The sequence below is a fragment of the Staurois parvus genome, unplaced genomic scaffold (genome assembly GCF_062004578.1).
Source record: "Staurois parvus isolate SC_StPar_1 unplaced genomic scaffold, SC_StPar_1.0 ptg000336l, whole genome shotgun sequence".
In the NCBI taxonomy this organism is placed as follows: domain Eukaryota; kingdom Metazoa; phylum Chordata; class Amphibia; order Anura; family Ranidae; genus Staurois; species Staurois parvus.
Window position 1 is genome coordinate 1,939,389 of NW_028318132.1, and position 16,567 is coordinate 1,955,955.

At 40.0% G+C, this 16,567-nt stretch overlaps 1 protein-coding gene across 4 annotated transcripts in view; it reads right to left on the reverse strand.

Moving 5' to 3' along the window:
* GIT2 (GIT ArfGAP 2) overlaps positions 1-16,567 on the reverse strand; it is a 134,115-nt gene that overhangs the window by 65,701 nt on the left and 51,847 nt on the right. For 3 of the 4 annotated variants that reach the window (XM_089684106.1, XM_089684103.1, XM_089684105.1), the window contains exons 9-14: positions 15,915-15,966; positions 14,589-14,661; positions 13,372-13,469; positions 12,489-12,600; positions 6,378-6,520; positions 3,215-3,364 (exon numbers count right to left, since the gene is read on the reverse strand). In XM_089684106.1, the coding sequence (XP_089540232.1) occupies positions 3,215-3,364; positions 6,378-6,520; positions 12,489-12,600; positions 13,372-13,469; positions 14,589-14,661; positions 15,915-15,966 (628 nt within the window). The remainder of the gene's footprint in view (positions 1-3,214; positions 3,365-6,377; positions 6,521-12,488; positions 12,601-13,371; positions 13,470-14,588; positions 14,662-15,914; positions 15,967-16,567) is intronic. The other variant, XM_089684104.1, reaches the window with a different exon arrangement.

The following is a 16,567-nucleotide window of genomic DNA, read 5'->3' on the forward strand; positions in this document are numbered from 1 at the left end:
CTATCACATTTTCATTGCTGTCTATGTCCTGTCAGGGAGATTCGCCTTCTCTATTTGTCCTGTTTATTCTCATCAATGAAAGTGAAAGTAAAAGAAAATCCCAAATTGTGGGCTGTCCCCAGAATAGGAATAGAGGGGTAAATCTTCCAATGTGGACCTGGTCACAACAAAGATTCCCTCACTTTAGTGATTTCTCTCACTTCTGATTTGTGTATGGGACAGGAAGTGAAAGAAAATCTCCACAATGGGACACAGATGGCAATGATAAAACAGGTGCTATAACCCTCCCTTGCTATATCCAAAATGAAAAAAATACAGATTTTGCCTTTAGTTGTACTTTAAGTCTACTTTCACATAAATCAAACAGAATTGCAAAGGCACAAATATAATGTACCTTAAAGGATAACTAAAACCCAAGAACACAATTCTAATATGTTGCATCTTACGAGCCCTTAGATATGGTGGTTGCATTAATTATCTGTTTTTGGGCTAAGAACATTTTCAGCAAGTACGAAATTTTTTTCAAAATAAAAAAAGAAACGGTGTCATTTTCACTTCCTGTGAGATAAACTAGAAGCAAAAACAATGTTATCTTTGTTTTGCAAACTGCTAATACCATCAGACTCCATATAATAGAGACAGGCAGACATAATTCAATTCCCAACAGGAGAGGCAACCAAGGATCCCTACACAGATGGAGTTGACAGGAAAAGTGTTTTATTCATAGAATTCCCTATTGAAAATTAAAGGGGAAAAAGTCAGAAAAAAGACAACTATTGCAGCCATGTTATTGAAGGACTAGTAACCTGCATTATATAAAATTTTAATGTTTGTGTTTTGATACCCATTACATAAGGAGCAATTCATGTGTTAAAAAAGGAAAAACACCCCGTGCACATCAATGCGCTGCAATATAGAGTGTTTCCAAAATCTCTTGCAAGCAGTATTTTTTGTGCATTAACAGGCATTAGGCATCTGTTTTATATACATGTATATATCTGCACATTGGAATAACTCTGTTCTTCAATGTTTTTGCTCCAAATGTGCACAGTAATGAAAAGCCTCCATAAAATTGTACTTTTATTTTAGGATTAATTAGTTGGGTGTTAGAACCTCTGTCAAGTTTTATTGCCATCCTGTGTTTCCTTTGCGGAGATTTACTCTCTCTGTTACGTTGTCACCAGAACATAAATATAAAGGAAAACAAATATCTAAAATCGCCATTCTCTCACTAGGAGGACAGATTTCCTTTTATTTCCTGTTGCAGGACAGAAAGTGAAGGGTAATCTCCTCAATGTGACACAATGACCAAAGAAAACCGGACAGGGGTTTAAACCATTCTCCATCTAAAAAAAAAAAAAAAACTAAGTTTGACTTTAGATATACTTGTGTTAGTAATAGCTCTTAAAACGTTTTAGGCTTACTGGTTCTTTTAGTAATAAAATTGAGCCTTTCACTGTAACAGTATGAGAGCTATTTTTTTTTACTCAAAATAGAGAAAGTCCATACATTTGTGAAGATAAAAATAGAAGGTTGTTCATGAGATAAGAAATCATGCAGCAATGAAGCTGGACTGTTTAAAATAAATCCCTAAAATTATCTTGTAGTTTTCTAGTTGTTTTGCTTTTCTTGGTTCTCCTCTTCAATCCATATATGATAACCTTTCCCACTATCATAGTCAGCTGAATTGTACTAAGCTCAAACACCACATGAAAAAAAAAAATTAAAAAAATGACCCATCCATGAAGGAAACATTGACAGCAGGAGTAGCTCCTCGTCTTCTTTATTTAGTCTTTTTCCAGTAACTGTGAAAGATCAGATATTGATCATACGACCAGCTCCACATTCTAATTATATACATTATAAGAATATGCTTAAGGAACTGTCCATGATAAAGTAAAATGTGGCTGCTACTCTGATTGAAGTGTAATCCCATCAATGAAAAGCAGCAGTCAAACCCTTATTTCACTTACATTTTATCAGTAAGTTACAGTCCAACTTACAAATATGAACACGATGAACACAAATAAGAGCGCCCTGCGTGCTCCCAGCACACATGTTCGGTACTCACGGAAAGGTCCCGATCTCTTCTTTTGATCGGGACCTTTCCCAATCATGTGATTGCCGTGACAGCGAATCACGACGGTCACATGACCCTAAAACCCCGCCCTGCCTCCCGTCTTCTGGAACCCTTAAAGGGCCGGGAGGCACTGGCGCCAAGGGGTTAAGTAGATCTTAACCTCAAGATTATCAACCCCACACTAAAAAGTGTGATACTGCACCTGTGTGCGCTATCCAGCACGAACCCTTATACATATTGGATAAAGCTAATACAAGTATACTTAAAGTGTTACTAAACCCACGATAGTAAAATCCGTCTATATATCCAGTAATATATGCTTGTAATACTAGCTGTGGAACCTAAGGGGTTAATCCTCCGCATTGTGTAAAAAGGCTGATTGATCCCATCTCCTCTGATTCTCTCCTTCTTCCACAATTCCCAATCCATCTGCTGATAGTAAAGAGCCCTAGGTGGCACTCTGCACATACTCAGTTTGCTGAGTATTGCTAGTTTGTTTTTGTTTTTTTTGGAGGGTGCATGTGATCAGCACAGGGTCAATCAGAACTGTCCAGACAGAGGACAGTCAGAGGAGAATGAAAACTCCTACAAGCTTTAAGCTTTGGCCGGACACTGATAGAAGTTACAAGACTGCTATATACTGCTGAGGAGAAAAGGTATTTAGCAGTTTATATTTACTAAAATAATTGAATTTTTATGTTCTGTGTACTGTGGGAGATCAGATATAGTGAATGCAGGGTCCTGGGTTTAGTAACACTTTAAATTTGCAGGTACAGAACAGATCATGGATTTCGGTTCTTCTTGTAGACTCATCTTCTACTATTTTTATGCAAAGTTGAAAGAATTAGGTTTTAGCATCTTCTGAAAATGCCCATAATATTTTTTTATTATTTTACCAGAATGCGTTTATTGGATGTTTTGCAATAAACAGGTACAAACTGTGACAGTGCCCTTAAAAAGATTTAGTTGGCTACCATCAAGCCCCCATGAATGGAGCAAAAAAAAAATTTCATTAAAAGTCAATATACATGAAATGTTCCTATAGAAATTTTATATTTTCTTAACCCTTTTGCCAGCAATGAATCAATAAATTGATTAATATTTAGCACAAATAAAATATGTGTAAATGGTTACCTTTTTCTGCATTATTCGGAGCTCATCACTCAGATTACTATTAACCTTCATCAGTTGTTGAATTTTGGCTTCAGATGCAGCCAGGGCATTTTTTACATCCATAAAATCTTGTGCTGTGACAGTCCCATCAGACACATCACCTTCCAAACTCTGGGGAGTAAATTATATATACTTTTATATACAATACAGTTTGCAAACTGTTCTAGGATTAAAGTAAACATATGTCATAATAGAGATGTGGAGGTTGATATTACTATCCACCTTCTGAAGATGATGCTTGGCTATCAAAGTAACACTGGCTTCAATACCTTTTCAACCATTGACCTGGAAATAGTAAGTAGATGATAAAATATCTTTTAGATTTTTCCAGAAGATTTTTTTAATTTTAATGCATTCCTGCATTAGGGCAGTGTTTCTTAACTCCAGTCCTCATGGACCCCCAACAGGTCATGTTTTCAGGATTTCCATTATTTTGCACAAGTGATTTGATCAGTTTCACTGCCTTAGTAATTACCACAGCTGTTTCATCTGAGGGAAATCCTGAAAACAACCTGTTGGGGGTCCATGAGGACTGGAGTTGAGAAACACTGCATTAGGGGAAATAGTCCCGATCCAGCGCTGTGCCTGAGCAGCAGTGCTGCTCTCTCCCCTCACTGGACATGGAGGCAGCAGTGGGAGCCATTGGCTCCTGCTGATGTCAATCAAATCCAGGGAGGAGGGAGTGGGGGGGGGTGAAACTGAGCTGCACAGTGTGCATCAACAGATGCAGAACCCCTATAGTAAGCGGCTTGCTATGGGGGCACTTGGGAAGAGAAGCCAGGAGAGAGGGATCCCAAAAGAGGAGGATCGGGGCTGCCTTGTGCAAAACCATCACACAGAGCAGGTAAGTAGGACATGTTTATTACTAAAGAACATTTTTACCTGTACAAATCACTTCAACTGCACCTTGCAGTTACAGCTCAATCCCTAAAAAATTTTCACAGCTAGGTAGATACAACAATGTTATAGCAAAATCTTGCAGCACAATTTACAGATCTACAAGTGGGAACTCCTTGCTGGATCTGTAACACTTCCAGTCATTACTAATTCTTGTAAACTACTGTATTTTTCACTCCATAAGATGCACTTTTTTCTCCCCAAAAAATAGGGGAAAATGTCTGTGCGTCTTATGGAGCGAATATGGAGCGGCTCGCCCGGTATTCCATCCGCCGCGTTAGACTACTGGGCCGGCCACTCGGCTCTACTGTGCAGAAGAACCCGCTCCTCCGTCCTACCTGTTTCTCAATCCAATGGTGTCCTGCTTCTATCGGCCGTCTTCTCTCCCTAGCATCTTCAGTGTGGGCACCTGGCTATGTCCGCAGTCTCTGGTCATCTCCTGTACTATGTCCGCAGTATCAGGTCATCTCCTGTACTATGTCCGCAGTCTCTGGTCATCTCCTGTACTATATCCGCAGTCTCTGGTCATCTCCTGTACTATATCCACAGTCTCTGGTCATCTCCTGTACTGTGTCCGCAGTCTCTGGTCATCTCCTGTACTATATCCACGGTCTCTGGTCATCTCCTGTACTATGTCTGCAGTCCATTGGTTCAGAAATTTTTTTTTCTTGTTTTCCTCCTCTAAAATGTAGCTGCGTCTTATGGAGTGAAAAATACGGTAATACTGAGGTTATGTTTTATATTTTTGTTTTATAAATGGGTTCTAAAATGCATAAAGGGGTGTGGAAATTTTTTAAATCTACTTGTCCACAGACTAAATTGGGGCCCCAATCTACTTGTCTCTCATGACAATTTACTTGTCCTGATAGATTAAAAAAAAAAAAAAAAAAAAAAAAAAAAAAATTTTGCCAGGGTGGAACATATGGAGGTCTGATTTTTTTCATTAGGCAGACGTGCTTTTAGGAATGTCTGGGGTTTTTGAAAATAAAGGAGGCTTTATGGAGACCTAAACTTTTATTATTTTTTGCTAGAAAATGTCTTAGAATTCCAAACATTATATATTTTTTAAAGCAGAGGTCCTTAAGAATAAAATTGTTGGGTGTTGCAATTTTCAATGTCACACAGTATCTGCGCAACAGTTTTTCAAACACAAATTACACTTTTTTTGTTTATTGTAATGCAAAAAAACACAATACACGACCCATTAAAATAAATGAGATGATGTCACACCAAGTAAATAGATACCAAACATGTCACACTTTAAAACTGTGCACACCCGTGCAACGGCAACAAACGTGGTAAATTTACTATCCATAGGCGATGCTTTAAAAGCCTTTACAGGTTACCACTTTAGATTTACAGAGGAGGTCTGGTGCTAGAATTACTGCTAATGATCTAATGATTAATGATCTGATGTTTGCAGCGATACCTCACATGTGTGGGACAATCGCTGTTTGCAGGTGTGCGGCACTGACGCATGCGCTCGCCTTTGCGCATGAGCATGGGGGGGGTGGGACATCCCTCCTCTGTACATAAAGCATTTGATCACACCAAGATTGGTGTGATCAAATGCTTTTTTTGTTTTAAAAAATGAGGCTGTTTACATCCGGGGAAACCGGATGTGATGTATGCTCATCGCTTCCGGTTTCCTATATCTTAGGCCGACATAACGTTTTCAGTCTTTGTCCACCTTATGATCAGCTGAAGGAAGCGGCGACTGGTTGATTGGGTGTCCCAGTGGAATGGAACAGCCCATGATATGCGGTGGGACATCCCCTCCCGCTGCTTGTAAAGGCAATCCAACGGCTAGTTAGCTTTTCAGATTGCTTTTACAAGAGAGCCAGTCCGGAGAGTGAGGGTGTCACAGGGGATGTATGGGGGGCGAGGACTGGCATAAGCCATGCTCTCAGCCTAGGCTCCAACTTGTGTGGTGTGGTGTCTGCATGTTATAGCTGCCACCAAAGAGAGATTTAGAGACAATCAATTTATTGCCATATGGAGCTGAACACCACCGGTATGAATATTTAACTTAGAAAAAAAAAAGGTGGCACCATTGGCATAACTAAGACTGTTCTTTCTTGGTGGTATCTACCCCTTGAATTTTACATAGAAATAGCTTAAGAAATAGAAATAGCTTAAGAAATTTAACAAAAAGCAGTTAAAAATATTAGCAGTAACAAGATAATTTCTGCAAATGTCACTTTGCCATGAAAATAAAAAAACTTACCTTTTCTCTATTTGATTTAGCTGGGGCGTTCTCCAAGTCTGTTTCTTCATCTGATGCCACACTGTCATAATCTGGCTGGTCATTATCTTGACTTTCTGTACTATGTTGGTTACTTATACTTTTTAACACTAATTCCACATTATCTGCAATTGAACATACAGGTGGTGTATAACGTAACTGGAGCAGTAAATTTCCAATTGTTCTACACATATTTCTTTTGAACATACAATGCATGCTGCCTCATACAAATTGGTTTATTTGTTTGGAAAGTAATGTGCAATAGCTATGTGCTGCAGCACACAGCAACCATTACATCCATTACAGCTTTTGTTAGAGTAACACACCCTAGAAAACATCCCCTGGGTAAGCAACAACCTATCCATACACTTAGGCTACATACAAAGTATGGTTACACATTATGTGTGTCTGCATAGCAAGTGTTAAGTACAGTTTTGTTCAAAAGTTTGCATACCTTGGCAGAAATCGTGACACTGAAAATATGGCTGATCATGCCAAAACTGTCTTTTATGTAAGGATAGTGATCATATGAAGCAATTTAATATTACATGTATAAATCACCGTATTTCTCTAAGTCAAAAGAAAAAATGACCTTCAAAATACAAACTGCGCTATAAAAAATGACACGTGTATATCCCAAAACTAATAGATAATCAGCTGCCACATTCCACTGTGAAAAAAAATACAAATAAATCATATTCTGTAATAACAAAATATTAGTGAGCGCTGCACTAATATTTTTTTATTACAGAATATGATTTGTTTGTATTTAATGATACATAGCTGTTTGCCTCCTTTTTAAAATCATAATAACAGAAATCATACAACTGGCCCTAATAAAAAGTTTACATACCCTGGAATATTTGGCCTTGGTACAGACACACAAGGTGACACACACAGGTTAAAATGGCAAGTAAAGGTTAATTTCCCACATCTGTGGCTTTTTAAATTGCAATTAGTGTCTGTGTATAAATAGTCAATGAGTTTGTTAGCTCTCACATAAATACACTGAGCAGGCTAGACACTGAGCCATGGGGAGCAGAAAAGAACTGTCAAAAGACCTGAGTAACATAGCAATGAAATTTTATCAAGATGAAAAAGAATATAAAAAGATATCCAAAGCCTTGAATATGCCAGTCAGTACTGTTCAATCACTTATAAATAAGTGGAAAGTAAAGAGATCCAGTGATACCAAGCTTAGGTCAGGTAGACCAAGAAAGATTGCAGCCACAACTGCCAGGAGAATTTTTCAGGTTACAAAAAAAAACCCACAGGTAACCTCAGGGGAAAGCATACACGTAGGTGAACAACTCCACACAGTCTCCTGCGCTCTGAAGTATTCCTTTACGATGGCAATTGTATAGATGTTAATCTTAGAACCATCTTAGAACTGTTGGATAAGCCAAGCCTTGCCTTGCTGCCCTCTCAAGACCAGGGACGTCTATGGATACTAGACAAAACGGAAAAGAAATAGTGGGCGCACCAGTCTAGTGCATTATGCTCAAGGCTTCACTTTATTAATAAAAAGGTGGTAAGTAATATACTGACAAACCAACGGATGAGTCACAGCTTATCAGATGTAACTGTAAGCTCCAACTCAGGGGGCATGTCACCTGGTGGTGAACCTAAGAAGATCCAACTGGCTGACACGTTTTGAGGCCTTACATCTTCCTCAGAGCCATAAAGGAGTATAACTGGGTGACCATACTTACATAGTATGAGGAGGAAGTGGTCAGAGTCACCTGATGGTGCGAGGCCATCGCCCAAAAAGGACAGAGTCAGCCCCTTCACCAATCCTGTTGATGGAGGAGTGGTGAAGGGGCTGATCCCACCCTTTTTGGGCAATGGCCTCATACCATTAGGAGACTTGGACCACTTCATCCTATATAAGTATGGTCACCCAGTTAGACTACTTTATGGCTCTGAGGAAGAGGCAATGCCATGAAATGTGTCAGCCAGTTGGATCTTTTTAGATTCACCAACAGGTGACATGCCCCGTGAGTTGGAACTTGCGGTTACATCTGATGCGGTGCCCTCTTTCTTTTCCGTTTGTCTAACCTGAGGAGAAATACAGGCTGCACTGGAAAAAGACAGTGCGGTTGTTTCAAGGAGCACAATATGACGATACTTGAACAAAAATGAGCTGCATGGTTGAGTTGCCAGAAAGAAGCCTTTACAGTGCCAATGCCACAAAAAAGCCCAGTTACAATATGCCTGACAACACCTTAACATGCCTCACAGCTTCTGGCACACTGTAATCTGGAGTGACGAGACCAAAATAGAGCTTTATGATAACAACCATAAGCGCTATGTTTGGACAGGTCAACAAGGCCTATAGAGGCAAGAATACCATCCCCATTGTGAAGCACGGTGGTGGCTTACTGATGTTTTGGGGATGTGTGAGCTCTAAAGGCAAGGGAAATCTTGTGATGGCAAGATGAATTTAGCATGTCACGAGAAAATACTGCATTGCATTAATTTGCACGAAAGCTGTGCAGGGGATGCTCTTGGACTTTCCAGCATGACAATGACCCTAAGCACAAGACCAGGATGACCCTCCAGTGGTCATGGCAAAAAAGAGTGAAGGTTCTGGAGTTGTCATCACAGTCTCCTAACCTTAATATCATCGAACCACTCTAGGGAGATTGAAAACGTGTGGCTCAAGCAAGACGGCCAAAGACTTTGCATGACCTGGAGGCATTTTACCAAGAATAATGGGTAGCTATACCACCTGGAAGATTTCGGGGCCTCATAGACAACTTTTATAAAAGACTGTACGCTGTCATTGATGCTAAACAAGGCAATACACAGTATTAATTACTAAGGGTATTCTTCTTTTGAACAGGGGTCATTTCATTTGTTTATTCGTTGCCGTGTTTTATTTTATGATTGTGCCATTCTGTTATGACCTACAGTTGAATATGAGTCATATAAGAACAAAAAGAAATGTGTTTTGCCTGCTTACCTCCATGCTGCCACATCTGTACTACACTGCAGCTGTCCCATGTTGGCTCTAAGACTGGGTGCTAAACGATTACATGACTGCTGATCAGTCAGCTCTTGGTCTGATCGCATCAGAGAACAGTGATTATCAATCATTGCACTCTGCTCTGCTCCTCCAGTGCTCACTGAAGCTCCAGGCTGGTGAAGCAGCAGGCGCAACTCGATCTGGCTCTCAGCGGGGCCCTGAAAGACAGAGCCACGTGTCAATCAGGCAGCTGGGTGGATCCAAACAATATGGTTGGGCTCCTTCCTGTATTTGCCGTGGCTCTGCCGTTAGCAATAGCAATAGCTTGCTGTCAACTTGAGTCACAGAAGAACAAAAGTAAATGTACTCCTGTAATCCAAAAGAAGAGAAGTAGAGCCAAAAACAGTTTGGTCATACGTCTCATTTAAACTGTGGAAATATAAAAAAATACAGCAAATTAATGTATTGATATAAATGAAGTAGTGCAAGAGCTCCATGCAGTTGACTTTGACTAGACTGAGAAGGGAATTCTGGGAGAATTATGTCAATAGTCTGCTACAGGCAGAAGAAAAGTGATTGACTCGGCCATTGCAGAATATTCCACCACTTTTCCTTCAAAAGCTCCTGGGTTGCTTTTGCAGTGTGTTTTGGATCATTGTCCATCTGTACTGTGAAGCGCTGTCCAATCAATTTTGCTGCATTTGGCTAAATCTGGGCTGACAGTATCTCTCTAAACACTTCAGAATTCATCCAGCTGCTTCTGTCACATTATCAAACACCAATGACCCAGTGCCTCTAGAAGTCATGCATGCCCATGCCATCACACTGCATCCATCATGTTTTACAGATGACGTTGTGTGCTTTGGATCACAAGCTGTTCCAAGCCTTCTCCATACTTTTTTCTTCCCCTCATTCTGGTATAGATTAATCTTAGTTTCATCCGTCCAAAGAATGCTTTTCAAGAACTGGTCTGGCTTTTTTAGATGTTTTTTGGCAAAGTCTAATCTGGCTTTTCTATTCTTCAGACTTATGAATGGTTTGCACCTTGTGGTGAACCCTCTGCATTTGCTCTCGTGAAGTCTTCTCTTGATTGTAGACTTTGACAATGATACGCCCACCTCCTGGAGAGTGTCCTTCACTTGTCTGGATGTTGTGAATGGGTTTTTCTTTCCATAGAGAGGATTCTGTGATCATCCACTACTGTTGTCTTCCATGTACGTCTCTGCCTCTGCCTCTCCCTCCACTGGCTCCCTCTGCCTCTCCCTCCACTGGCTCCCGATTGCCCAACGCATCAAATTTAAACTCCTTACCCTGACCTACAAAGCCGTTCACAACACTGCCCCTGACTACCTCACCAATCTGATCACCAGGTACCACCCTACCCGTACCCTTCGCTCCTCTCAGGACCTCCTTCTATCCTGCTCCCTGGTCTCCTCCTCCCATGCACGACTGCAGGACTTCTCCAGGTCCTCCCCCATCCTCTGGAACTCACTGCCCCAATCCATCAGACTGTCGCCTTCTCTATTCACATTCAGGCGCTCCCTCAAAACCCATCTCTTCAGGGAAGCCTACCCCACCCTCACCTAACGGCCATCCTCCCTCATTCCTCCTACCACTTCATCCCCCCCAGCCACTTCCTACTGTACCTTTACCCCCTCCCTCCTAGATTGTAAGCTCGTAAGAGTAGGGCCCTCTTACCCCTCGTACGCTGTCTGTCTTTGTTGTACTGTGCCATGTATTGTCCCCCCCTATTGTACAGCGCTGAGCAAACCCTTTGGCGCTATATAAACTCGTAGTAATAATAATAATAATAATAATGTACGTCCATGCCTTTTTATGTTGCTGAGCTCACCTGTGCGTTCTTCTTTCCTCAGAATGTACCAAACTGTTGATTTGGCCACTCCTAATCTTGATGCCATCTCTCTGAATGATTGGTTTAGTTTTTGAAGCCTTACAATGGCCTGTTTCACTTGCATGGACAGCTCCTTTGAACACAAGATGTAGGTTCACAGCAACAGATTCCAAATGCAATACCACACTTAGAACTCCAGACCTTTTACCTGCTTAATTGATGAAGAAATAACAAAGGAGTAGCCCACACCTGGCCGTAAAACACCTATTGATTCAACTGTCCAATTATTTTTGGTCCCTTGAAAAGTGGGGGATGGCTACTCTTAAGAGCTGTAATTCCTAAACCCTTCATCCAATTTGGATGTACATACCCTCAAATTAAACCTGAGAGTGTGCACTGTCAGCCCATATCCATTATATAACTATAGTTTGAATATGTTTTGGTAAATACCTGAAAAAAACTAAAATTGTGCCTGTGTCCAAATATATATGGACCTAACTGTACATTATGACCTATATATGGCAGAATGAAAAAACTGGATTTACAGAATGACAAACTTTATCATATACTCACACTTTGGGAGTTTTCTTTAGTAAAAATGCACACTAAATTTAGGGAAATGGATCTGCAGCTCACATCCAAGGGTTGGTTTATATCAGTGAGTAGAATCATGGTGGGGTTGATTTACTGAAGGAGTATTTTCACTTGCCTTAGTGAATGAGGTGAATTTAAGTGAAAACATGCTTATTGTATCTTAGTGTAATCCAGTTAGTGTATAGATTACACTTTACATAATGCAGAATTTACATAATTTGTAAATTATTTGTTAAAGAATAAAAACTAAACAAAAAAAAAAAGACTTCTAAATCAATTGTTAAATGTGCAAATCACTTCTCTTTAGTGTACAATTCATACAAATGTATATGCCAGATATTGCTGGGATTCTCATACAGGGAAACAAGAGTGTACTTTACTCCCCAACCCCCTTTTCCTCTTCTTCATTCAGAGAATGCCTTGTGAATGAACAAAGTGGGAAAGGGGGAAGATAAAAGACATTTCTCCATATAGTGGTGTATTAAACAAAAATAATCTAAAAATGGAAGAGATCTACACAGATTTTTTCCCTTTTGTAGTATGATTGACTGAAGAAAGAAAAGCTTGCATTTCAAGGACACAAAAGCAAATAAGCCAATAACTGTTGAAAAAGGTAATTTATCAAACACTGAAATCTCTGGTAAATCATTGGCAGTGTCTTGAGTATGTAGTAACTTACCTTTCGATCCAGATACTGAACCTCCCTGTTGTCGTCTTTTGGCATCACTTAAGATGTCTATCACCAGTGTTGCAAATTCATGAGCATTAAATCGGGCTAATTTTTGCCTTCCCTGAAATGATAAAGATCATCTGAACATAGAGTCCTCTTTGTCAGACAAGAGCATTATCAATGCCATACCTTCTATGTAGATTTTGCTATGTAGTGTCAGACTGGTATTTGGGGCATTTAGACTGTTGTCAAAGCCGCAAGTGACAGCATAAAGCTGACTACAAACATTCAGAAGGCAGCTGTTACTCTGTGGATAATCTAACTAGTGCATTTACAGGTGCGCTGAATATCCGATTCACATTGCCACACACTGTGGTTCCTCTTGCCGACTGGTACATCCTGTAGCGACATAGGAGCAGCAGGAGAAGCCATAGTGTACAGTCAGAGGGGCAGGTATTTACATATCAAGAAGCGTTGGATATCTTCTCCAGCTGGGGGCCCTGGCAGAGTTTTAACACACAGGTCACAAGAAAGATAGCATTAACGTTTACAGGCTGGCATTATTGTACCAATCCTGTGGTGACAGGGTCACACTAAGGCAGATGTTAAAGTAAGTGGAATTGAAAAAGAATAAAATGAAATATGCATATACACACACAGACACACATACATATGCATTTAGGCATGCCATTCTCACACTCCACTCCTTTCTGTGAAGTAAGTAAACAGAGAATTACTATGAGGAACACTCTAGGTACTCAGATTACAAACCCAGACTCCATAAAAGATACAAGAATGATGCGGTCGATTTTCACAGACACACTGAATTAGAATATCTCTGATAGGTGAGCTTGCAGACATAACACAAACATTTGCAGTCCTGTAGCATTACCTGGTTACGTGTTGAGGAATACTCTGGGTTCACTGGAAGAAAAGGTACAACAGTGGTCTCTGTGACAAGAGTGCTGTGGTTCTGAGTGGCAAGCCAAACTGTAAACACAAAAAAAACAGTTAGGTCAAATATTCAATTGTTTACTTAAAGCACAATTCTACACATTTTTATAATTTTTTTTTTTTTAATATCTTTTTTTTTTTTAACATTGTCACTCTTATTTTGTTATTACTTCAGGAGCTCTCTAAGCTTATCTGATATGTACAGCTGCATCTTTACAGTATATGAATGACACCAGTTTTGGGCTTGTGTCACTGTCCCCTCACTCTGCTGTGTTTTTCATAAAGCACTGAACAAGTATGACGTTTGTACTATGCTCTGTGAATAGCATAGCAGAAGAAGAGGGCAAAGGAAAAACACCAGAAGGAATGTTGTTCACACACACCGCATGCAATGCAGAGCCAGTAGTGTGGCTTCCCACTGTACATACCAGGAGCTCTCAGAGTAGCTTATAAGTAATGGTAATGTGAGAAATAATGGTTAAAAAAAATGTAGCAGAACTGTGGCTGTGAAGCTGTGAGCAGCAGAGGGCACTCTTGTATAATGACAGACCAGGATGCACTATTTTGTCTATTTTCTGTTTGTTGTGCTTCTTTAAGGATACATGGGTTAATCTCAAAAAAGCCTGCTCTCATTATTTTGTGTATATATGACCCGGTTGTTTCTAATATCACAGATTGGAGCAGAATCACATTTACACATCCATACGGTTTCACATGATAGTAAATTCTATTATATACACTTCTAGTTGATTTACTAGCACAGGCTTAAAGGTCTATTTATAAAGCAGTAGTTTAGCCATTGGCCAACATTCACTGCAGGTCAATCTTCTGGTGCATGCGATTTAAACAATTGTTTGTTAAAAATCACATTTTAAGGCTCTATACATATGTCCATTCTTTCTTTTTTTGTGACAAGCTCCGGTCATTAAAATCCTCTTATATGGCAGACATTTTGAAAAATATCATCGGACACAACAGAATGTTATATGATGAATATTGCCCAAAATGTACTGGAAAACTCTCAGCTCTCAAGGACCATCTATAAAACTCACATTTAACCACTGTAAAACATCATATCTAATGAAAATCAGAAACCCTAGATGACGAAAGAGACTTGTATATAAATATACAACAGATAAAAGTAGGCAAAATCACCTGCATCTGTTTCCCGTCTGTCGACTTCATCATATACATCCATCGCTAATTCTTCAAATAAGTGATTGCTTAACTAATAAAAGATAAAGCGTGTTTTAGCAATTTTATACACCAACAATGATAGTCTTAGATCTCATAGCCTGGGGAAGGGATATAGACATCTGACAGATGTCTATTTCAGTCTATGTGCCCTCTCCACAATAACATGCAAGGAAGATGCTTTGAAATAGGGGAAACAAAGTTCTGCTCACAGCTATGCATAGGAGTCACTAGAACAGTTTCTTTCAATATGCCATATGTTCCAGTGGCAGACTTACCATTTGTGCAGACTGCACAGCTGCACAATGATATTGGGCAGTGGTCGGCAAGCCGCGGCTCGCGAGCCACATGCGGCTCTTTACACGCTTTAATGCGGCTCTTGTGTGCCGGGCGCCCGCTCCCCTCCCTCCTCTCGGGCGGCAGGGACTCTGCAGCGTGATCCAAAAAAAAAAACAGCCAGGGCAGCGCGCTCAAATGCAATGATTGTCCAGTCTCGCTGCCACTCACATCCTGATAGCCAGTGATTGGCTGTCAGGATGTGTGTAGGCGGGGCAGCGTGACGAACGTGAGAGGAGCTAGGCTCCTCTCACAGTCCGCCCTGAAGACCGCAACGGCGCGGGAACACGGCGAGAGGAACGCGCGGAGCAAAGGTAAGTGAATTGACACAGGGGGGACTTGGCTTACTACTTGCTACTTACTTACTACTACTATATGAGGGATGAATTAATATGGGGGATGAATTACTATAGGGGGGATGAATTACTATGGGGGATGAATTATTATAGGGGAGATGAATTACTATATGGGGGATGAATTACTATATGGGGGATGAATTACTATATGGGGGATGAATTACTATGGGGGATGAATTACTATATGGGGGATGAATTACTATGGGGGATGAATTACTATATGGGGGATGAATTACTATATGGGGGATGAATTACTATGGGGGATGAATTACTATAAAAACTTATTGAAACTAAAAACAGTGTACCATCCTATGTATTTTCAGTTTTAAAAATTTGGCTCTCAAAATAAATTTCAATCGTGGTTTTGGCGAGATTTGGCTCAGTTGAAAAAAAAGGTTGCCCACCACTGATATAGGGTCCTGTTTAGATAAGATGTGATCTATCTATACACAATAAATGTAAATGTTTATATCTGGCCATTGAATGGATGGGAGGCCCTAAAAAATTATTCCTGCAAAAGGGACCCTCTGGTGACTAGATATGCCATTGTCATGTTCCCGTAACATTCTGTCAGTCAATTACCAGTGACACTTACAGACTGAAGTTTTTTCTTTGCAGCCTTGGCAAGTTCTGATAAATCTAAACTGCTGCAAACAGGGAAAGAGAGTGAGCATCAGTAATTATAACACATAATACAATATATAAAGGAATGTGCCTTGGGAGATTTAAGTAAATGAAATGTCAGTTAGTCTTTGTGGTTTTCCTCAGGGGTAATTTTCCATATTGCATATTGGTTCATAATGCTATCAGATGGTAACAACACATTTGTGCAAGTTTAGCAACTTAATATTTCATGATAAATGTACACGGTAAGACGCTACAAGTCGAGTAGAGAACAATGGCTGTTTCCATGTTAATTCCGTAACAGCAGAATGGCAGTGATGGCAGAGAAGATTGCACTCCTGAGCAGTGAAACTGCAAGCTCACATTTGCCTTGATAATAACAAAAAGCATTGCACTGGCATATTACCATGAAACAAGTGCAATCTTTATCACATAAAATTTGGAATATTAAAAACATAGGGGTGCACTTCCTATGTGTAACATATTTTTTAGCTCTTGGATCCTGTTTTGGATCACAAGCAGCAAAACATAGTGAAGTCAACACTAGAAAGTATACAGCTTTCGTAGTGATATTCTTCTGAATTTTAATATTCATATTATGTTGCTGATTCATATACATTAGGT